Source organism: Maylandia zebra, linkage group LG15 (assembly GCF_041146795.1).
Source record: "Maylandia zebra isolate NMK-2024a linkage group LG15, Mzebra_GT3a, whole genome shotgun sequence".
Lineage (NCBI taxonomy): Eukaryota > Metazoa > Chordata > Actinopteri > Cichliformes > Cichlidae > Maylandia > Maylandia zebra.
Genome location: NC_135181.1, coordinates 12220568 through 12243154, shown reverse-complemented (window position 1 = coordinate 12243154; position 22587 = coordinate 12220568). Strand labels below are relative to the sequence as shown.

Sequence of the window (22587 nt, the reverse complement as noted above, 5' to 3'; positions counted from 1 at the left end):
ATCAGATGTGCATCTCACTTTCACTGCCAGACACCATCTGCTCCCCTTCATGCCTGCCCTTCAAAATGTACTCCAGCAAATCAAGCTTGACATCAGCATAATTAAGGTGCATTAGGCCATGAGATCCAGCATGGCGGAACCCCCAAACAAAACTTGGACACTGATCTGAAATGGTGAAAATTGATTTTATTTGAGATGCCCGCTTGTCTCCTTCAGTCAAGCTGATTCTTATCAGCGGCTGATATTTTTCTCTATGAGAAAACTTGAAGAATTTACAGCCAGCTTATTTGACTTCTGATTTTATTTATTTGGTTCCCGTCTCAGATGTCGACGTAGAAAAGCCAGATGAGAAATCTGTCATGACATATGTAGCCCAATTCCTGAAGCATCTTCCAGAACGAAAGCAGAGTGGCTCCGAGGGACAGCTACAAGTAGAGGTAACCGGCTGTCTCGGTCTCGATAGCCTGTCATTGTGATCATCTTCTCTCTTTCTGCATAGTGAATGTTTGTCTTTTGTATATGTATTTGTATGTTTGTATGTGTATTATTTATAATCATTTTGAGCTATCAAAGTGCAATGTTCAAGGTTCAGGGGGAAAAGAAAAATCTGCTTGTCTAATTTTATATTTAATTGATTCAGAATTTAGTTAAAATCTCTTATTTAATGACTTGAAGCTATCTAGTTTTTAAAGTAGGTTGAAACGAGCTGCTGCAGTGTCTTGTCTGTTCTGTGTTTCGTTTTTGTACATCTTTCTCTCTTTGTGTTGCTCTTTGTCTTCTTCTCTGGTGCGTTTGTATGGTGACTGCTTTCCTGTGGTTGTTGTGCTGGACTCTGTTCTGCAGCATGATCTTGCACCTCGGGATATAGAGGAAATGTTGGAGGTAGGTTATTTAGCCACTTCGGTTCCCAGGGGAGAGTTTTCAATAATTTCCTCCAACACAATGCAATTACCACCCATGATCATTCATGGTTTCCATATAAATTTGATTAAAGCACATTTTTCTGCCTCCTCTATTGGATTGCTGTATCAGTCCCTACTGTACTTTGTAAGAATGGGATTAAACACTGATTTTTCATGTCAAAATAAAGCCTGTATCCTAATATTGGCTCTTTATCTAACCTGATGTGATATTCGGGCCGCGGGGTTTCTAAGCCATGATAACGGAAGGAAGTCCAATATAATAAGATGTGATATTACCATTTATGAATGCTACCACTGAGCGCTTTGGCTCTCGGTCCCATTAGCATGACAATGAAGGCCTCTGGCATCGGCAGTGTGCACTGATACAGCATATTTGATGGAAAGCTTGTGAATAGAGGTTGGCCTTTTTTATTGTTTGCTGTGTCCAGATGTATGTCACACCGTGTTTTGCTGTTTTACAGCACCGATAGGGTTTTTTGTTCTTCCTTACTGCCTGGTGTTTGCACGGGAGATTAATTAGCTGTGACAAAGCGTGAATTTAAAAAATAAACAGAAGCATAAACACTTGGGTAGAAAATATTTAGAGAATGATGGTGAGTAAAATATGGCAGACTGTTTCCTTTTAGAATTAACTTGATCTACTTCCATGTTCTGAGCTGTCATAGAGAATAAAGTTGGGGCTTCCTTCAGGAGGGGTGGTACAAGTGAATAGATTCAGACTGAACAGCTCTCAAACGGAATGGTCTATCGCACAAGCTTTTTAGCAGCATCGCATTATTGTCATGCTTATTTAAAATCCAATGAAATGTTCGTAGGGGGTCTTAGACAAAGTACCCTGTCTAAGCTGAGTGTTGTTGGCAGCTGTGGGTTTTTGACGTTTTGTCCTGCAGGGAGACACAGAGGATTAGGGGAACACATGTTTAACCGTGCATGCTCTGCTTTCTTGTTCCCTTCTTTCCTCTTTTCATCCCGGTCAATCACTTTTTCCACTCTGTCTTCTTTTCTTTCCTCCTTTTTTTGGGTGCACTGTCCTCTTTTCTTTTATTTCCCAATCTCCTACTCGTTCACTCTGCCACTCCTGCATGATCCCGGCCACCTAGAGAGAGCAGCGAAAGAGCCTGAGGGAGCTCAGGATGTGGCTCGACCAGCTGGAGAGAGATGCAATACAGGCTCAGGAGACTGAGGGCAGTCTTGCTCAGCAGTACCAGGTTAGTGTGAGTGTGTGTGTGTCTGTGGCGGGGTGTGTTTAAACTGGGCACACTGGGCACAGACGCTCCTATTATTAGCTTAATCAGTGGTATTAGACTGTGGGGATCAGGCAGCAGCCGTCATATTTTCAGTCAATCTGGCTTATTCCACCAAGCCTCGGGATACATTCCATATTCAGCAGCATGTGGGATATCCTCATTGTCATTGCATAGCTCGGAAAGTCTAAAGCCAGATAGAGGGACAGTTTTTAAAGGTAGAACATATGAGGATCTGATAAGATGCAAATGGGAAAAGGGTATGACCTGTGAGGGAGAGAACACTCATTATCATCCTTTTATCGAGGATAAAGAGCTGTGAGTCAATGATTTTTGCTTTTCAGCTGTTCAAAAGTCTGCGTGTCCAGTTGGAGATGAGGAGGAAGCAGGTGGAGGGAGCTTTGCAGTCTACTCAGAGGGATGGGATGTTGACTGTGGATCAGGCTCTGGTCAAACAGGCCTGGGAAAGGATCTCCAAAAGGGTGAGAGCAGCGGGATTACCCACTCGCCTCCTGTTCAGAATTGTACACAGAGCATTTTTTTTCCATTCAGAAAAAGTGATATCTAAAGATATTTAAAGCTACTCCTGGAGGTCGATGGAGTGTTTACAATGTTCTAATTCATACATAAGGACTTCAGAAGGCATAATTTGAATTTATTTTGTGCTTTGCCAGCAACTCTGAGAATCAGCCATTTTTTAAGCTTGTATGATGATTTATCGTTTAAGGTTATTTCCTTTTACCTTATTTGGGCTAACACAAGTTGTGTTTTTTATAAAGAGCTGATGACTTAGTGTCTCCTTCTTTTTTTTTATAGAAATTAAAAATTAAATTATTTTTGTGATGAGGCCATTATTTCAGGAGACATCGTCTGTTTTTATCCATCTTAGTTACTGGACTGGCATCTTCAGCTGGATAGGTCTCTGCCAGCTCCTCTGGACACAGTGGGAGCATGGCTGCATGAGGCCGAGGAAGCTCTGCGGCAGGAGATAACCATCCAGCAGGCACATGATATCACAGCCAGCACTGTGCATAGAGCTCTGGAGCAGCACAAGGTTAGTGCAGAGCCATACATAGCACAATAGAGTGTGAGAATCAAACATACTATTAGAATGAACACAGAATGTATAAATACATTTTTATGTCTGTTTTCATATCTTTACTCGGTGTACTCTGCACAGGATGTGTTGAAGAGCCTGGAAAGTCACCAGCAGGTCTTTCAGAGAATCCATAAAGACAGAAGTGTTGATGGAGTGCCTGTTCCCCCAGACCAGCTCCAAGACATGGCTGAGAGGTAAACAAAACTCCTGCTAGTCTCTCTTGAAAGTGCAGAATACAAAATTAATGTTCTTCGTGGTAATGTTTTTCTGATAAGAACAGATTATTTGAAAGAAATTTGGCACCTCAGTCGGTGTGTTTTTTTTCACAACCTTGCTTTTTGGGAAAGCAGCAGTATGAGAAGGTCGAGGTATAGGTCTGATGTCCCTGTATGAACTGTGTCTTTTTTAGGATGAACTTTATCTCTACATCTTCTAGCATCCACTTAGCAAAAATGGAATTTCTGGAGAACAAACATCACATGCAGGCCTTCCTCAGTCTGGCTGAGTCCAAACTAAAGTCCTGGATCATCAAATATGGTCAACAGGAATCTGTGGAACTGATGCTTCACAGCTATATCGTAAGCTCAGTCTCTGATTTGTGTAGTTTGATCTTCAGGGTTCACCTGCATGCTTATGTGGAAAGGATTTTTAATTTTGAATTAATTTTTGTATATTGTATAATAATTATTGGTTTTTGAAGGATAGTTACCATTACATAGCACATGTATAAGATATTTAGTTCTGTTTCTGTGTATCTGTTAAGATGCTTTTCACATCTAATAACATTTTCTTTTGGAATCTGTCTTCATCAGTCATTTGTGGAGAAGCAGCGTTTCTTTGAAAACTATGAGATGTTGTTCCAGTCTCTGAAACTGTCTGCAGAGGCCTATGTGAGTGCTGACAGCTCAGGTGAGTAGCTCAAGGTGTAATATTTACTATATGTATATATAAGCATTTATTATCCTATCACTTTCTTATAATAAAGTAATTCAGTAATTCTCCCGGGAAGTCTGGGAAATGTTTATCAATATCCTGCCAGACAGTAATCTGAAAGGCGCTTTATTGCGATGATGTCAGAATCACATAAAATGTCCAACAATGCATTAAAGCAGTCCTGCTCATTGATTGGGAACATCATTATTATGTCACATTTCCAATGCATTCTCATCCTTTTAATGGAACTTTAATCTGAAATTGATCTGATACTTCCAGTGTATCCTGGCTGAGATCAGTATCTCTCAATTGTTCACTATATTTCAACTTTATTTCCCTTTTCAACAACTCACTAACCAATGAGGCTTTCCCTGCCAGCAGCTCAGTTTGCCCCTGACTGGTTTCACAATTTGATAGAGGAGGAGAGTCTGCAGGCTACAGCTAAATGAGGTTCCTCCACTCTCTGCTCTCAGTGGGGAATACGACCCCATTTGCTAGTTGGGGGGCTGCTCCACTTCTGCAGGTCTCTGGGCGCAAACTGAGCTAGCTTGTTGGTTTCATTAGGTTTCAGGGTTGCATTGCTTTAGGGTATGCAGAGCAGAGAAGTGAGGTGTGGTGAGAAATCAGGACATCTGAGGTTTGATTGGTCGACCCCACAAATGAAATGCAGCAGGTCCTGCTGGTACTGTAGTTAGCATCGTGGTTTCTGATTGGCTGCCTGAGAAAAATAAGGAAAAGGGTTAGGGTACTGATCTGTTTTTTGTCTCCCATTTTAGAAGCATTGCGTTTATCTGATGTGCGTCTTTATGCCATTGTTTTGCACATACTCTAACAACTAGAGAGTTTGCATCTAAGAATGTAGCACAAGCACAGATGATACATCTCCTTGTAGTGAGTTTTTGGGGTCAGGGAGTTTTCTGCAAAAGCGTGTGCCTCCTTTTGCTTTATCGAGTGTTCCCCTGCCTTTGCCAAAGTGTGGTGATGTGAAACAAAGCAGTGAAAGTCATCAGGCACACACAGACATAAAAGGTACAGCTGCAGCTTCAAAACAGCTGCTTCAGTGCTTCATTTTCCATTTGACTCTTGTGAATAAGTGACATTATTAGCGGCAGCAGAATCAGAGGTAATGGTGGTGTTATCGGTAGCTGTCATTCTTGTTAAACTTTACCTCTCTTCCAGTGGATGAAGGCGAGATGGGAGTGCGCAGGTTTATGCGGGAGGTGGTGACTCAGTGGAGGAGTCTGTCCATGGAAGTGCGCAGCGTGAGGAGCATGCTGGAGGAAGTGCTGTCCAACTGGGAGAGGTACACCTCCACTGTGGCCTCTTTGCAGGCCTGGCTGGAAGATGCAGAGGAAGCCCTGAGCCAGCCAGAAAACACAAAACGGGTATGAGATTAGATCTTAATACTGTCTGAGCCTTTGATTTTTTTACTTTATTTTTTCTGTGAACAGATTAGGAGCCTGTTCATACACCCATTTATTTGATGGACTCAGATTTAATTGTAGCAATCAAGCCATTTTGAAGAATTTAGTTTTTTTATGTGGAAGCTTATTAGGAGTCTCCACTCAAGTATCAAATGATCCTTCAACAAGCCGCTGAGGATATTCCTGTTGTTGCATTGCCATGGTTACACAGACTCACATCTCCGTCTAGGATTAGACATCTAATTACCCCACTTTTTTATTGTCCTTCCTTTGTTTCTTTCTTTGAATCACTTTCTTTGTTCCTTTTTTGATTAGCTTTCTTCATCTCTTTCTTTGACACTCGCTCTTTGTTTCTCTTAATTTCTTTGTCTTCCAGGAGTTTTTCAGGGATCTCAGCCACTGGATGGATCAGCATGCGGCCATGAACGATGCAGGGAATTTTCTTATTGAAACGTGTGACGAGACAGTGTCACTTGATCTCAAGCAGCAGCTACTCATTTTAAACGGGCGATGGAGAGACCTCTTCCTCAAAGTCAAACAAGTAATGAATGAAAACATCTAAAAATACTGCCTGTCAGACAAAGACAGAATTGGGTCAAAACATATGTGCTGGCTCTGTTTGATTCATTTCTCAGTGTAAAGTGTAATTAGCTTCTTTTTTGCTGCAGTATGCCCATTCAGATGAGTTGGAGAAGTGGAGAAAAGAACACTTGAAGGCTATTTGGGCCCTGAAAGAGCTGCTGGACACTGCCGAAGCCAAACTCAATGCTCCTGTTCAAGTCTCTTTCCTCAGTGTTAGGGCTTTTCTTCAGGATGTGGAGGTGAGGAAAGCAAACTGTCAGTTTAACTATCAAATGTAAAAGATAATATAGCCTGACAGTAAAAATACAACCTGTCAGTAATGTTTTTTTAAGCTGGTGGCATTGCAGCATCATGATACTTTAGATTTTCAATGGGCACCTACACTTACATACATACTGTACTTTATATTAGACCATCCCTGATCACATCGCTTAGAGTTTGTTTCAAATCTGTTCTTTCTTAAGCTGGTCGAGAATGACAAGCCTGACTCTGAAGTGGACCTAATATGCATTTTCTTTTCTTTCTTTCTTTTCCTGTTGTGTTTATTTGCTGTTACTCATGGTGGATACTCATGTTAAACATGGCCAAAGTTTCAAATATGGAACTAGATGGAGTTTTTTTTTTTTACTCTTAGCTTTATGTGATTTCAAAGAGAATGGTCATCACAGCTCTTTTTAGGAACACAGCTGCCCCACACACCAACAGCAGGTGAAACGTAACTGTTTCAAGTCCTTCCAAGCCATTTTCAGACATGTAAACTCTCTTTTCCATGTTAAAGAGGGACTTTTAACAGGACTCTGTGTCATCCTGTTATAAGCTAACTTTAGCAGCAATAAATTGAAGTAATTGTTTGTGGTGTGTATTTGTCGGTACACCTTTTAAGGTCCCAACACGGCATTTCAGTGGGGTTGTGTTCTGTTCCTTGGGCCATTAGAACAGTTTCTTTTTCGGTCCTTTTATTTTAGATTTGTTGCTGTGCTTGGGGATCATTGTCCTGTTGCATGAGCCAAGAATGTGTTACTCAGAGGAATTCAGGGTTGACTTAATGGCTATAAGGTGCCCAGATCCTGTGGCTGTAAAATGCACGCCCAAATCATTCCTCTTCCACCACACTTAATAGCTGGTGTCAGGTGTTTTGCTTGCAAATAAGCTGTGTTTTATGACAAACTATCTCCACTCTGGTCTCATCTGTCCAAAGCACATTGTTCATATGTAACTTTGCAAGCCTAAGCGATCCCGCCATGTTCTTTTTTAAAAGAGAACAAGCTTTCCCCTGGCAACCCATGCAAACTTGTTCATTCTCTTTCTAACTGTACTGTCATGAACTTTAACGTTTCACATGCTAACTGAAGCTTGTAGAGACTTAGAAGCTGCTCTTGAGTTTTTCCTGTTGATATTCTTCCTTTTTGACATGACTGTATTTCAGACTTTGTCTGAGAATTAGTTACATACAACAGACCATAGTCTATTTTAGATGCATTCCCACTATGCTGGCAATGCTGTCCTTGGTCTTGGCAATGGTACTATCTGGGTAGAGCAAACAGAAGTAAGCTTGTGTGACGCCCACTCACTGTGAAATTCGGATAATTTTCTTCTCTGTACTCTAATGCATGGCACCAGATATCTGTCAGACTTTGTGGTGGTTAAAGGCAGCTAAAGATCTGATCTGAGAGCGTCCAGAATTTATGTCCCATAAATGCAGTTTCATCAGTTAATGCTTAGAAATGTTCATGACTGCAGTAAATAATGTCACTGGCTCAGGTCAACATGAATTGAAGCTCGAGCTCTCTTCCTCGCCTGAGACAAATCAGATAAAGTCACGCTTGAATCACGATAAAGTGAGATTTCACATCTGCACTCAATGTGCGAAAACGGCTTTACTCTCATACGTTTTTGATAAGGTGTTACTAAAAGCTGCAAGTCACTGCTTTATTGATGTCAGCATTTTTATTACTAAAACAGCTTTGATGGCAGTGCATTCACTTTAAGAACGTATGAAATGACCCTTTACCCTTGCACGTCACATCGCAGAATACCAAGCAAAAGGTTGTCGCTATGGAGACACAATACAAGTTGGCTGCCCGCAGCGCTCAGCTCCTTGCCAAGGATGCTCCACAGGATGAGGCAACCAGGGTCATGGCAACTATGGCAACAGTCAAAGGTCAACTAAGCAAGGTGAGTCTCATTTGAGGGTAAACACAAAGCCTTTTAAGTTAATACATTTTTTCACTGTTAAGCGGTCCGTTTTGTATCTGTTCAGGTGAGAGAGCGGTGCCCATCTCTGATGCGGGAGTGTCATGCCTTTCTGCCGCTGTTGGAGGAGATGGAGAAACACATCAACACTTTTTACCAGGCCTTGGAGCGAGCGAGTCGCATCACTTCTGCTGCGAGAGACCCAGAGTCACAGGCACAAGCCCAGCAAAAATACAAGTGGCAGGTCAGACACGAACACGTTAAATTTACAATAAGTGCTTATGTTTTTATTCTTTTTTCAGTTTATTTTTATTTTTTCACAGTTATTATGGATATGAGCTGCCAGCTCCATAAGCAGTGATCTGCATTTATAACACTACAGTCCTGTTGCTGTATCTTTTATGTATTATTGTTCCCTTCTTTTATATTCAAATCTGATGCACGCTGACAGAAAATAATAACTCCCCTCAAACGTCTTCAAAGCAATGAGCCTCTTATGAAAATTCAAGGAGTAGAAAGAAGAGATATTTGTGTTGAAATGTTGCTTACTTAAAATATGTGCTTACTTTACTCTGAGGAGCATTATTGTGTCATTTCTAGATGCAGTTTTCTGCAGTGAACCACTTCCCATCTTTACTTCTGGGGAACTCTGCATCTCTAAGATGCTCTTTCTATACTCAGTAATGTTACTGACCTGTTTCCAGTTAACCTAATTATAGCAAAGTGTTTCTCCAGCTGTTTCTTTTTTAACACCACTTACTTTTGTCACCCCCTTTCCCAACTTTTTTGAGATGCGTTGCTGCCATCAAATTAAAATGAGCTCATATTTTTCATGGAATGATAACATTATCTCAGGTTAAACTAATATTTTCTGTGTCCCATTGTGAATAAAATATGAGTCTATGACATTTGCAAGTCATTGCATTTTGTTTTTATTTACAATTTACACTGTGTCCAAACTTGTAAAAGTCTATCCATCCGTTTTCTTCCACTCATCCAGTTCAGGGACTGTCGGCTTGTCCAGTGTGCACGCTGCCTCGCTAAATTGGATAGCTAGATAAGAAAATGGATGGACAGATGGATGGATATTGGAAACACAAGTAATTTTTTTAAACTTCTTGTCTCCCCTTTTGTGACAGGATTTGTTAAACCATCAGCAAAGCTGTAAACGATGTTTATCGGTGATTGAGAGGAACCACCACTCTCTGCAGAGGGCGCTCTCCACCAGTAAGGTGCTCAGGAACTTCGACATATCGTTGCTGCAAAAGAGAGTTGTTGAAATTCAGGGCTCGGCACAGGTTAGTATTACAGTTATGCATTACATGCATTTGCATACCAGAATGCCAGTCAGAAACCACAATACTGATTATACTATAGAGATTACACAGACATCAGAAAAACACAAGGGATTCGTGCAGATTAGATTTACCCACCATGTGTGTTACTGTTCATTTGTTTGTAGGACAAATAATGTAATTACACTGTATTACTACTATCTAACCTCTCAGGCTTTGCTAAAGGAGGTTGGAGAATGGAGAAGGCAGGAAGAGGCCAACAACTCCCTGAGGAGGAGATTTGAGGAATCACGACAAGAGCTGGAGAGAGTGCTGAAGAAAGCTCAGGGCTGCTTGAGAGAGACTGGAGATGCTGAGGAATTATTAAAGAAACACACTGTAAGATTAAATCTCTAACCTCTAAGCATGTCTGTGAAAGCTGCGGCTAATCTGCAGAGGCATTTCTATTTTCTAATTACATTTTTAAGTGGAAACGGGTAGAGTGTTAACATTCTTGACTTAACTTTTACTCTGTCTTGTGTCGTGTTTACTCTTATTTTATTTTACATTACAGGATTTCTTTGGACAACTGGACCAGCGGGTGCTGAGCGTGTTTTTGAAAGCGTGTGATGAGCTCACGGACATCCTGCCACAGGAGGAGCAACAGGGGCTGCAGGAAACTGTCCGCAGGCTGCACAAACTCTGGAAGGTCAGAGGTCACCATGGTTTACCACTCTCACTAATTACTGTACACCTCTTGAGGCGCATAAGCACTACTTCATTAACTTAACCAGGAAAACCTTTGGCTTCAATAGAGTCCCTCCAGTCTGGTTCCAATTAACCTGGTTAGATAAAAATGCAACCCTCTCTGTGTTTATTTGCAGCCACTCCAGGGAACTTTTGATCAGTGACAGATACAATGTGACACTTAAGGGTAGCTTTCAGGTCTGCTATGTTTTGTCTCATCTCAATCTTTTTTACAGGACATGCAGAGCGAGGTACCATCTCACCTACTCCGTCTCAAGGTGGATGTGGAGCGAAGCCGAGTTGCTGTGATCCTGCAAGACTGCAGAGCAGAGCTGCACAGAGAAATGCAAGCCCTGTCTGGCACCTGCACCAGCGAGCGAGTGATCAAAGAGCACAGAGTGAGTCTCGGATTTAGTGGAAAATTGAAACAGATAGAACTGAAAATCAGAGAAAGACAAAATCACTTAATGTTGTTATCACTGACATTCGGGAGCCTCTCATATCTTAATTTTCTTTTTTTTTCTTCTTCCTCAGACTTTCTTCAGGGAACGCAAACCTTTAATTCAGAGCGAGAGGAGGATTAGAAACATGGAGGATCTGTGTTACAAGTTGCCTGACAACGACCAAGCTTATCGAATGCTTGACTGCACTAGAAGGGCCGTAGAAGAGGTTACAGAGCAGATAAAGAGCACCCACCTCAAGCTGGAGCAGCACCCTGATAAATGGAAAGAGTGGAATGAGAGGTAAAGATGGGCAAAAAGCACAGATTTAAAGTGATTTAAAGCAAATGCAGAACTCAGTGGTCCATTTTTATTTTAGGTTCTGCGAGCTTTCTGATTGGCTCTCATCTCAAAAAAGGCAAATGAGGCTCTTAAGAGGAACAGCAATAACTTCCCGTCATCAGGAGCAACTTGATGCTGCTGTTCAGGTGAGCTAGTGGGCTACATTTGCTGCTTTAGGCACTGAGATTAGGCTATACTTCAACTTCAGTTAACATCTAGTGCTTCCATCAATTCCAGGCACTACAGGAAGCAGTGGATAGTCGAGAGGAGAGTCTGCTGTGGCTCAAGAGCCGCCTTGCTGTGCTGTCTGAAGTTAGCTCTGAAGTGGAAGTCCAAAGGCAAAGAGCAGCCTTGGCTAAACTCTCAACTGACCTGCGGGCAGTTTACTCTTCACTCTGTCAGGTATTCCAGGATAAGTGCTGAATATTCTCTTCCATACTGAAAATTTTCATCAAAAAATAATCCAATGACCTTTTTGCCACAGCTGGGTGATGAGGGCTCTGCCATGTTCCAGTATGAGGAGCTGAGGGACGAGATTCATGGTGCTCTGGAGGAGGTTCTGAGGGCCCGAAAAGAGGCTGAGGAGCAGATAGGCAGAATCCTGGATGCTGAGGGTTTGGAGGAAGCCAAACAACTTTACCTTATTCACCAGGTATTTGTTTAGTACAAATGCACTTGTAACAACTTGGTTTCCATGTTTGAAAGTCTCTTTTGTATTTAATTTAACTGTTTAACAGTTTACATTATGAATGGTTTGAGCAAGGCAAAGCAAAATCAAGGTTGCTCACAAAATAGCATGTTGTTTTTGTGTCTGTGTGTTATAGCAACACCTAAAGCACCTGCATGCTAACAGGAGAGAGGCAGAGCTTCTGGTGTCCCACTGCCGCCAGCTGCAGAAAGGGGAGGGGCTCAGTCAATCTCTACGGGAGCTGGAAGGAGCTTTCAGTGAGGCTGACCACAAATCAGGGGCAAAGGAGCAAAGTCTGCAGGTAGGCAGAGCCAAGATTTTTCTCATGTCGGCGCCCTGGTGTTTGCACGTGTGAGTGTCATTGATCATCCACACACATTCCCGCTGTGATAATTGATTAGCCTATTGCTGACTGTTATCCTGCACGTTAATTTTGTTTGTTACTTTGTGATTTCTTTGTACACTTGTCGTTATCCGTGAATTGATCAGAAAATTAAAAGTAAATGTCGGTGTATTTTAAGACAGCAGATCATCTGCTGTCGTAAAATACCCTATGCTTACAGATGAAATCAGGAGAATGGCAGTAAATATTACAGTGCCCATCTCCTTTGTGTAAATAGTGCATGTTATCATCAGGTCTGAATTTGTACCTACTAACGTTACTCTTTCATTTCTTTGTCACTTCAAGGCAACGCTGAGCTCCTGGGAAAGTTTCGAAGCAGAAAGAGAAACAGTTTGGAGGTTCATCAGCAATACTGACAATGAATTGCACAAGGAACTCCTTTTCAACTGCTTGGACAGCCTGAAAATTGAACTGAAGCATAACAAGGTGTGTATGTGCAAAACGTGCATGCATTCATATTCTGATTTATTAGCCTGTATTTGGTCATGTTGTGTAACTGCTTGTTTTTCGGTCTATAGGAACTCTTCACGGAGGTCGAGGAGTACTCTATACGAGCAGATCTCCTCTCAGAGAAAGCAGAAGACATTCAGCTTGGTCCGAAGACTCAGACTCTTCTCCTGCAGCAGGCGCAGTCCACCAGAGAAGCAATCGCACAACTTCAAGACCACCTCAACAAGAAGTATGTCTGACTATTTTCTTCTATTACATGCAATAAAGGTCTGAAATGTGGTACGGGCCTTAACCGGCAGTTTTACGAGTGCCCAATAATGAGCTTTAAGTGTAAAAACTAACTTGTGATATTAGTCTGAAAAAACCTAAAGTATCAAAATGTGAAATTGTATTTTGCCAACATATGATGTCTGTCTGGCATTCACCTGCAAATTGCATCCATGCTATTGTCTGGTTGTTTGTTTTCATTCCAATATTCTGACCTTGGGCTGTTGCCTAATCTCATGTGTCCCAGTGTTGTCCAGCTGGAGATGATATTTGTGTGGTGGGAGCGCTTCAGCAGTGAATCAGCGGCCTTCTTTCTTTGGATCAATCAGAAACAGAAGGAGCTGGACGCTGTCAACATTTTCTCCTCCTCTGATCCTTTAGACAAACACATCAGCGCTGTAGAGGTTTGTGCAGGTCTATATTTCTATCACAGCATTACATTGTATACCTGATCACAAGGTTTCCAATTGGAGGTCAGTCAAAGGTGAGGCAGTTCACTGCACACTTTTTACACAACTCCTTAAATATTTTTTATATCTTCACAAGTAAATACTCATCATATTTTTTGGTTGCTTCAGTTAAACTGGAGTCACATTGCTGTCTGGTCTTGTGTCTGTAGTTTACAGTATCACTGTGGCCCAAAATGATTAAGATTATGATGAAATGAGATTAAATTTTAATCTAACCCCAAGGGAAATTGGGTCAGTGCTGTAGCAGAGGCTGGAATTTAAAGGAAATAAATTGATCATATTTAATAAAATATAATCTTGGCATGCCTAATCCCAGACTTGTCACTCTCATGATGGTTTTTAGAAAAAAAAAAGGATACTGCCATCATCTGCCTTTTTTTTCTTCTCAGTTTGAAAATAAATTTCTTCTTGAAAGAGCGATCTTTTATCGTCGTAATTTCCTGTATGCTTTCCCTCGTTGAATTCCTCTCTTATTGCATCTCTCCAGGCCGTGGGGGAAGCTTTAGAGGAGAGAAAGGCGGTTCTTGTCCTCATGGAGGCCGACTGCGAGGCTCTGTCCAGGTTTGTGACTTCTGGAGAGGCCGGTCGCATCCGGGCGCAACTTAACCAGACGAGACAATACTGGGAAGAGCTGAAGGGGAGAGCAGAGCAGCTTGGCGTGCAGCTCAACCAGAGCGCCTCCTACAGGCAGAGATGCAATGATAACCTTGAACAGGTTTAGAGCATCACACAATTTATGACTTTTATTAAAGGTATTTTATTACACAATACAAACGGACTTTTTTATTTTTATTATCAGGTTAAGAAAACAGTTAGTGATCTGAATGAAAAACTGGACTGTCTGATCACATGCTGCGTATCATCATTAGAGACCTACAAAGCCCTCCAGGATCACATTGTAAGAGCACAACTTGGCACCTCTTTGATACATGAATAAGTATCACTGGCTTCCTTTTCAGAGTGGCACCATGTTATTATGTTGTATTTTCAAGGGTTTACTTAATGTGCAGTTGATAACAAGTATTTTTGTGTTTATCCCAGGAGGTCTGCCAGACTGTTGAGCTTCTGAAGCCCAGGCTTATGGCCCTGTGTTCGGCCACAAAAAGGCTTGGAGAGGGCAGCCAGCTGGAGGAAGAAGTGGCTAACCTCCAGAAGCAGCAGAGAGAGTTAATGGAAAAGGCTTCAGAAAAGAAATCTATGTTAGAGAGCCTTCTAGCTCTGTGGCAGAGGTACAATAAACTGCAAAATGTGGTTGCTTTTGTCCTAGACCAGGGATGTCAAGCTCATTTTGTCTGGAGGGCCACATCAACTTTGTGTTAGTGTAAAGTTGATTAACTACACATTTATTTCCCTTTTATATATTAATAAAAGATAAAGAAGTGCAATTTCAACAGCATATCTTAGTTTTTCTACACGATAAAGTTTTCTGTCATTTGCTTGTTTATCTATTACTGAATATGAATGGTAATAAAAATCACTGTGGGGAGGTCTTTAACAGCAGGAAAAGCTGCAAAACATCTAAAAATACAGTTAAAAGTCTAAAAATATATCATCTCCTTCATGTTTTCCAAAGCTGTCCCAGCAGGCCAGATTGGAGAAATTGCCGGGCCAATTCTGGCCCCGGGCTCTTATGTTGATACCAGTGTCCTAGACCTTTTGGAAAAATAGCATTAGTACAGGAAAAAGTCAGTGTTTGTCTGGGATAGAAGAGACAAATGCTAGACAATGAGAAAATAGTGTTAATTGTTAAACTGAAGGCATGAGTCACTGTTCACTGTAATGTGTGAAGATTTATCCATTTAGTTTAGTGTTTAGAGTTTATTGTGCTTTGGTATGGCCCAAAGCAGGGTTTCGGGTGTATGTGTCCCTTCAACACTTTTGTATTACTGTAGGGTCTTTACATTACAATATAAAGCGCCTTGAGGCAACTGTTGTCGTGATTTGGTGCCGTATAGATAAACACCTACAACAGGCCTGTTTGAATATTTCAGATTTTGCCACATTGAAAAAAAAAACCATAAAATCAAAAAGTACATTTATAAAAATGGAGAAATATGTTATAAGTCATTTTTTGAGAAACATCTGTAGTCTCCATTAGCACACACCTGCAGTTGAATAAGCAAATGCCATTTTCCCTTCTATTGTGCATGTGCTGTTTCTGCTTCTCTCTGTGCCAGTTTCCTCTTTATTCCTCTGAATCTGTCTCTCATCTTAGTGTGATGTGGAAGAGCGAGATCTTGTCTGTCCCCCTGTCAGCCAGTGCATTTCTATTCTAATTATATGCTTTCTTATCGCTTTCTTTTGTCACACAATAGTCCTTCACCGGAGTGATTGTTTCTTTTCTGTTTAAGCGTGAGGAGAAAATAATGATCTAGCCACATGCTGGCTGTTTAAATTGCCCAAGCTTTAGCGCTTCCTTTTATTTACCCAGCCGGTGACTCTTTTTGAAATGAACTCAATTATGTTTTTGCCACTAAACTTCAGCAGAGTTTATGTGTGTCTGTTTGTGTGTGTGTTCGGCTTAGTGTCTCTGCAGTTAGCCTCATCCTGTATCCTGCAGGTATATGTATAAGGGATTACTTCCAGCACTGGGTGCACTGGGAAGATATGGTTGCCCCATTATGACCTTGTCACTGATACTAGGGTTTGGTCAGATTTAAGAAAAAAAAAAAGTCAACTTGTAATTGTGTGTGTCCTAAGGGGATGCAACTTATATTTTCCTTGATTTTAATACATGCAACATCTGCATCTACAGATATGAAAAGGAAAATTTGTCCATGAAAAGCTGGCTGGACAGGTGTGAGTCTGTGTGCTGCCCAGACACCGAACTGCTCTCTGCAGATAAAGTAAAGCTTAGGAATGAATTACAAAATGTGCAGGTAAAATCTTTTTACTTTTCTGTATTTGTTTCTACAAGAAAGTTTTGTTATTTTATCTAATTTGCATTGATGATATGCCTATCCAGGAAATGCAGGTAGAGACGGTGTCACACGAGACTCTCCTTCAGGGTCTCGTGAATCTCGGCCTTTGCTTGTACCCCACGGCACCCGAAGCTCGTATCCAGGAGCTCAGTGATGATCTCACACAACTACAGGAGAGATGCGCTTCTGTGAAGAACAGCATATTACGCAGGTATTTTTTAGGGTGATTGATTATGATATAGCTTATTTACATCTGGGTTACAGTATGTGAATGGATCCTAGCATTTTTTTTAAATTTACATTTAAAACAGTCACTTCCATATTCTCAGTCCATGCTTTTCCCACCCTCACTTTTAGGATAAAGCGGTTGAAGCTGCAGTTGGAGCACTTGGAGCAGTTTGATCAGGCACTGCTGCCCCTTACCCAGTGGAGTGAAAACTTCCTGTCTCTCTTGAGAAGCTCTTCCCAGGTTGATATTGCTGATCTTGAGGCTGTGTTTATTAAGCTGAAGGTGAGAGATCAATAACTTGCTGTCAGCACTGATGTCCTTTATAGGCTGTATGTATATTGGAGCAGTTTTAGTAAACAAGTTTGCATCAATTGCTGTTGGAGCTCACATAAATGTGTCTAATTGAACAATCGTGTTGCAGGAGCATGAGGCACAGCTACAGGAGAATGCATCACTGAGAGAGACTCTCCATAAAAAAGAGTCCTTCCTGCTTTGCTCTTCCACCCCAGAGGCCCAAGAGCAGCTCCAGGCATGGAGAGAGGACTGCCTGCAACCTCTCAGTGAATCCCAACGTCTCCTGCTGCTTCGTAAAGAGTGCCTGACCGAGTTAAACACTTTCCTCGAGAAGCATAAAATGGCTGCTAAGGCCGTGCGTCGCCTTCATGAGGCTGTGGAGGGCAGAGGGAGCTGGGACCCTTCCAAAGCTGAAGAGCTGCATCGCGAAATAGGAGAGGTGGCTAAAGAAGTGGCCCGACTAGAGGCTGAAGCTGTCGGGTTAGATGGGCAGCTGAGCAAAGCACATCTGCACCTGTGTGGAGCAGAGTGGAGGGGATCTAAAGATGCCAGCCATCCTCAGGGAAGAACATCTTGCAGAGGACAGGCGGTGGCCCTGACAATGGCTCTGGAGGAGGTGCAGAGGGGTGTGGGGTGGAGACAAAGTGAAGCGGATGCTTTAGGGGCTTTGTGGAGCTCCTTCAGAGAGAGAAGAGAAGAAGTGATGAAGAATTTGAAGAAACTGTTGGACGATGCAAGACAGGAGGGCATCAGAGAGAGCTCTGTACAGGCCTTTCACAACAGGTTTGTTCATTTTAATTTTGACACTTCAGCCCAGTAAATATATCAGTATTCATAGTATCAGCACAGTTGGTAATGTCGGCTTTCAGTAGTAATAATGCTGTCAGTCCTTGCTTCATTCCTACTTTTTGCATTTCTACTGCCTACTATGAACCTTTGATTCAAAGATCTACTGTATGCCAGAGTCTATTGTCTATTACAGAAGCCAACATACAGGCAGACAAATTTAATCTCCTGGAAATTGAGATGTAATATGTTGGAAGCAGGCTACTAATCTCCATTGTTTTCTTCTGCATCTATTCTCCCAGGATGCGTTTCTTTGTCCAGCTGGAGGATGAGCTCCAGTCCCTGCAGCACTCGCAACGGTGGTTAGAAGAAAAGGGAAACCAGCTGGCCCAGAGAGACAGTGAGCTGGCAGGAGAAGCACTCAGGGAGGTAGCTCTGGTGAAGACAGCCTGGGATAACGTCAGGACGCTAATCATCAACAGGTAAGAGATTAATTTTCTCTCACCCATCTGGTTTTTTTTTTCATCTTTTACCACCTGCTTTAAAAAAAATAATATATTTGACGTTTTCTGATTTGTTTTAACATGCAGTCAGGAACACAGTGGAGTTGTGTTAGATCTTCTTCGCCAGTTCCACCACCTGAAGTCGATCCTCACCACACTCATGGAGAGCGCTCAGGCCGTCGCTCACAATCTGCCCGACCACAACCACAGTGCTCAGGAAGCCAAAAGGACTTTCACGCAAGTCAGTAGTTTATGTTTATTCTCAGAAAAGTATTGAATTATTACATTTCTGTGCATCAGACTAAAAAAAATGACCATCACAGAATTGCTTGGGGAAAAATATACAAGGAAAAGTAATTTCTCTAAATAAATACAAAAGAAATAATTCAAGGGATGAGGGACATTTAAAAAATCCACTAACTAGAAAACTACTTGACCCAGGTGCTTCAATTTTTTATAGGTCTACCAATCTACTTTGTGATTAGGGATAGTTGCAAAGGCACCCAGCACACATGCTCTCTTCTTGGCCAGAAAAAAACTTGGCTGTGAAGGGTGGATAAATTGAATGAAAACATCTTGCTCTGCTTTCAAAACAGTCTTTGGCTGCTATACATAAAAATGAGTGCCTTATAAAACTCATAATGACAAAATGTGAAAAATGATCATCAGAAATTTGGGATATAATATATAATATTAAGAGAAATCTGCTTCTTCTAATTAAGTGAGTTTATATTTTGTACATGGTGTCATGGCTGAAGAAATTATACTGAAGTTGGGTCTAAATGTGGGTTTTTGTTTTGTGGTAGGGGTTTCATATTCGATCTGTAATCTCTGTAAAACCTTTCACCTGATTTGGACTGGGTTTTTTTTTTTTTAAAAGATGTGCCCTGTATATGAGAAATTATCAACAAACATCAGTTCATCAACTCAAAATTATGATTTCCACAGATCTGGCATCGGGGATTGGAGTTACATCATTGTATGTTAGCTTAAGTTATCCTCATGTTCATAGAGCCATACTACCAGATACTTAATAACAATTGAATGCCATGCTTAAGTAGTTTTTTAATAGCACGATTTTTAAAAGGGCTACTAGGAAAAGCATTTGAAAAGATGTTTTTGAGAAGATCTATTGATTGGTGTGAGGGATTTGATGAGCTAACATGAAATGAACCTATTGTTAATTTTAAAGAATTTTTACAGTAGTAATTTATATAGCAATCAAATTGGTAACTTTAATTGTGAGCCTTGTTATGGAGTCAAAAAGGACAGTATCCATTCCTCTCAAAGATTTTTTTTTTTCATTGTTATGACTTGTTGGAACTTTTGATGGTCGAAAGTGTTTATTCATTGTGATTTTACCTACTATAATGAGTTAAAATATCTACTACTGTTAAAACCGGATATGATAGATCCAAGTATGATTTTATTTTTTGTATGAAAACTTATGTAATAATGTTTTTATGAGCTAAGAAGAAAAATCAGCTTTAGTGTCATTTTCTGGTAATTCAATGAGTTTTAAGTGAGTAATAATCTGTTTTCATCAAGGAAATTAGTCTGAAAAGTTTCACAGCTTTCTCTGTGGTTTGACTGTTTTTATTGTATATTAGAAAAAAACAGGAGGTGGAGGAAGAAGAAGCTTGTCTTATATTTATTTAGCAAACCAAATCTCAGAAACTTACCTCCCCACTGAACAGTATCTCTCCCTCCTGTTGCCATTTCCCTTGCTGTGTTCTCTTCAGCATAAAGCCATAAAAGATGAACTGAGAGAAAAACAGGAAGACATGGACCAGCTCATCAGGACGGTCGAGGACCTGCAGAGGGAGCTGGAGAAGGTTCCCAAATGTGAAATGTCCTCCATCCAGAGAGACACAGAGACACTTAGAGAGCAGTGGCTGGCGGTGAGTAGTCTTTAGTAAAGATAAATGCACAATACTGACTTTCTGTTATTTCAGGTGTTTTGAAGTGAAATATTTTTGTAACATCAAAAAGTTTCCCAGAATTTTTCACATCTAAATAAAAAACTGAAAAAAAATCCATAAACTATAAATGGTGTTTTCCCCGAGTCTGGGCCTGAAGTACAATAATAACTATGAAGGGTATGAACAAATCTGTGTGAGTATAAAAAAACATTCATCTCTGCTGAACACCTGCACCGTCACTTTTTTCAATTATATTTTTTCTCTGCTTTTTCTTTTCTTTTATCTACATTTTCTCCTCTTTTGAGTTGTTGTTGTCTGCTCAGCTGTCGAAATGAGACAGAGAAATAAATAAGTCTAGACAGGTTATCTGCATCTCTGTCTCTCTCTCTCGCTTCTCACTTGCACATCTGTCAGACTAATTAGGCAGCGATTTTCTTCCATCTCCCTGTAAAGCATACATCCCCTGTTACAGAGAGAAAGCCAAACACAAAGGAGGTGGGCCTTCCTCTCCTCTTGATTGAGATGCATTATTCTCTTACATACCTCACATAGTGTCCTGGTCTCTCTTTTTCTCTTTTAAGATCGCAGAGAAAATACAAACCAATACAGAAAGATTAGGCTACTGTGTGAAACTCTGGGATGACCTCAAGGCCGCAGAGCATGACATCAACCAGTGGACCAGTGGATCCATCGCTGATCTAACTGACGCTGTCGCCAGTCTCAGTGACAAGGAGAAGACAGAGGCCCAGCTTGCGTCCTTTCAGGTCAGAGTACGCTGCGTGAAAGTGTGCGCAAATTAATGTTTGCTCAGATGACGGTGAATGTTATTTCATTGTCTTGCACTTTGATTCATAGGAGGAGGTTGAAAAGAGGGAGCACATGCTGGATGTTTTGGAGGAGAGAGTGGCAGATTTGAAGGCTCGAGCCAAACTGCAGGAAATCCCATTACAAATGCAGGTAAATGTATAGGAGAAGAGAAAAATAATGCAAGGTATTATTCATCAAAGATTAAAACCACAATATGTGGAACCCAGACTTCTTCTCTGATCATGTGCAGATTTCGCGTATAGAATAAGTAGACACTGAAACATCCAGTGCTGACAACCTTTTTTTTGCGCCTTGGTTCAGTCTTCCTGCATCCAGTAACCCTCCTCCTCTCATCTACACCTGTTGCCACTGCTGTTGTGCTCTTGTTGTGTTACCAGTAAGAGCTTCAGAGGGACATTTGAGAGTGCTAAGCAGTTATAAACGTTAGACGGTGTGCAGAAGCTCAGTGCATTAATGTACATGCAGCAAAACCGGCAGGATTATGTGACAGAGACACATCAGGAGGATTAGGTGACAGCCGTGGCAGATAAAAGGAGGGGCCATTTAATTGCTGTAGCCAAGGGGCAGTACTAGTGTGTCAGTCAAGCTCTGCTGTGTGTGTTTAGAACATGTTTTGTAGTGGTGTAAACAGCATATTTACACCCATGTACGTTACAACACAATTTATTGACTTACCTATTTATTTTTAGCTTATGACACCTGTGGTTAAAATATTTTTTTTCTCAGTTTTTTCTTGTTTATAAATAACCGTTCTATTAATTCGGGGTCTCTTTCGTGGCCGTCTCTCCTTACCATAGTACAGCACATTACAGAAGCCACATTTATCTTCATTATTCTTCCAATTAATTTGCTATGCTATACTGCCTCTCCCTTCCACTTTCCTCAGTCCTCTGCAGGAGTACTAATTCCCCCTGTTGCTGGCTGCCTGGAAGAGTGCATCAGTTTTTTTCCCCATTTATAGGGCCAGGGCTTTGAACAAACAAAATAGTGATAAATCCCTCTGTGATCTTGGACAAAGCCATGGTCCTTGATCCCTGTGTAATTTACTTTCATCTGATTTATGTGGTTCATGCTTTACTCCTAGAATTTCTGCTCCAAATTGCCTCTTGATTGACTTAAACTTTACAAATAAGCGCTCTCAGTTGAGCTGAAGACAAATAAAGTATCTGTACCTTCTACTCAGGAGGAACTTATAGTCACAAATCTATGAAACCGTAAATCAAATCTATGAAACCGTACTGGACCAATAATTAAACATACTCTTGTGTTGTTTAAATGTGACTAAAACTGATTCTCACACGTCAGGTCCTGCAATCAGATCTGAGGAAGAAAATGGCCCATGCTGAGGAGGTGTACAATCAGGCCAAGCACACTCTGACCTACTTCAGTTTCCAGAAAGAGCGACTGGAGGACCTCATGTCCCAGATGGCCCAGCGGCTGGAGGCAGTCGAGGGTTCCTTATCGGACCTCACCGAAACTACTTCCCCTGAAGACATTGGCACTGTTAAGGTATGGCATTATCAGTTCCTTCAGTAAGACAGAAAAACTCACAAAAAACTGTACAAAGTTTATTTTATTTACACACCTACAACTAGCTTATTACCTAATTAGTTAGAGGAACTAAT

The 22587-nt window shown here is 41.2% G+C and overlaps 1 protein-coding gene across 6 annotated transcripts in view; it reads left to right on the top strand.

The window, feature by feature from the left end:
• syne1a (spectrin repeat containing, nuclear envelope 1a) overlaps nt 1-22587 on the top strand; it is a 132468-nt gene that overhangs the window by 27549 nt on the left and 82332 nt on the right. For 5 of the 6 annotated variants that reach the window (XM_076873894.1, XM_076873896.1, XM_076873895.1 and 2 more), the window contains exons 9-46: nt 325-437; nt 844-882; nt 2024-2131; nt 2512-2649; nt 3057-3221; nt 3348-3460; nt 3676-3844; nt 4079-4175; nt 5379-5584; nt 6000-6164; nt 6292-6444; nt 8237-8380; nt 8466-8642; nt 9538-9696; nt 9907-10071; nt 10247-10381; nt 10656-10817; nt 10954-11162; nt 11239-11347; nt 11439-11603; nt 11686-11853; nt 12026-12190; nt 12578-12718; nt 12811-12971; nt 13257-13413; nt 13967-14194; nt 14279-14377; nt 14521-14708; nt 16235-16358; nt 16445-16611; nt 16758-16911; nt 17051-17706; nt 18012-18191; nt 18300-18453; nt 19955-20113; nt 20716-20898; nt 20990-21091; nt 22268-22471. In XM_076873894.1, the coding sequence (XP_076730009.1) occupies nt 325-437; nt 844-882; nt 2024-2131; nt 2512-2649; nt 3057-3221; nt 3348-3460; nt 3676-3844; nt 4079-4175; nt 5379-5584; nt 6000-6164; nt 6292-6444; nt 8237-8380; nt 8466-8642; nt 9538-9696; nt 9907-10071; nt 10247-10381; nt 10656-10817; nt 10954-11162; nt 11239-11347; nt 11439-11603; nt 11686-11853; nt 12026-12190; nt 12578-12718; nt 12811-12971; nt 13257-13413; nt 13967-14194; nt 14279-14377; nt 14521-14708; nt 16235-16358; nt 16445-16611; nt 16758-16911; nt 17051-17706; nt 18012-18191; nt 18300-18453; nt 19955-20113; nt 20716-20898; nt 20990-21091; nt 22268-22471 (6281 nt within the window). The remainder of the gene's footprint in view (nt 1-324; nt 438-843; nt 883-2023; nt 2132-2511; nt 2650-3056; nt 3222-3347; nt 3461-3675; nt 3845-4078; nt 4176-5378; nt 5585-5999; nt 6165-6291; nt 6445-8236; nt 8381-8465; nt 8643-9537; nt 9697-9906; nt 10072-10246; nt 10382-10655; nt 10818-10953; nt 11163-11238; nt 11348-11438; nt 11604-11685; nt 11854-12025; nt 12191-12577; nt 12719-12810; nt 12972-13256; nt 13414-13966; nt 14195-14278; nt 14378-14520; nt 14709-16234; nt 16359-16444; nt 16612-16757; nt 16912-17050; nt 17707-18011; nt 18192-18299; nt 18454-19954; nt 20114-20715; nt 20899-20989; nt 21092-22267; nt 22472-22587) is intronic. The other variant, XM_023155438.3, reaches the window with a different exon arrangement.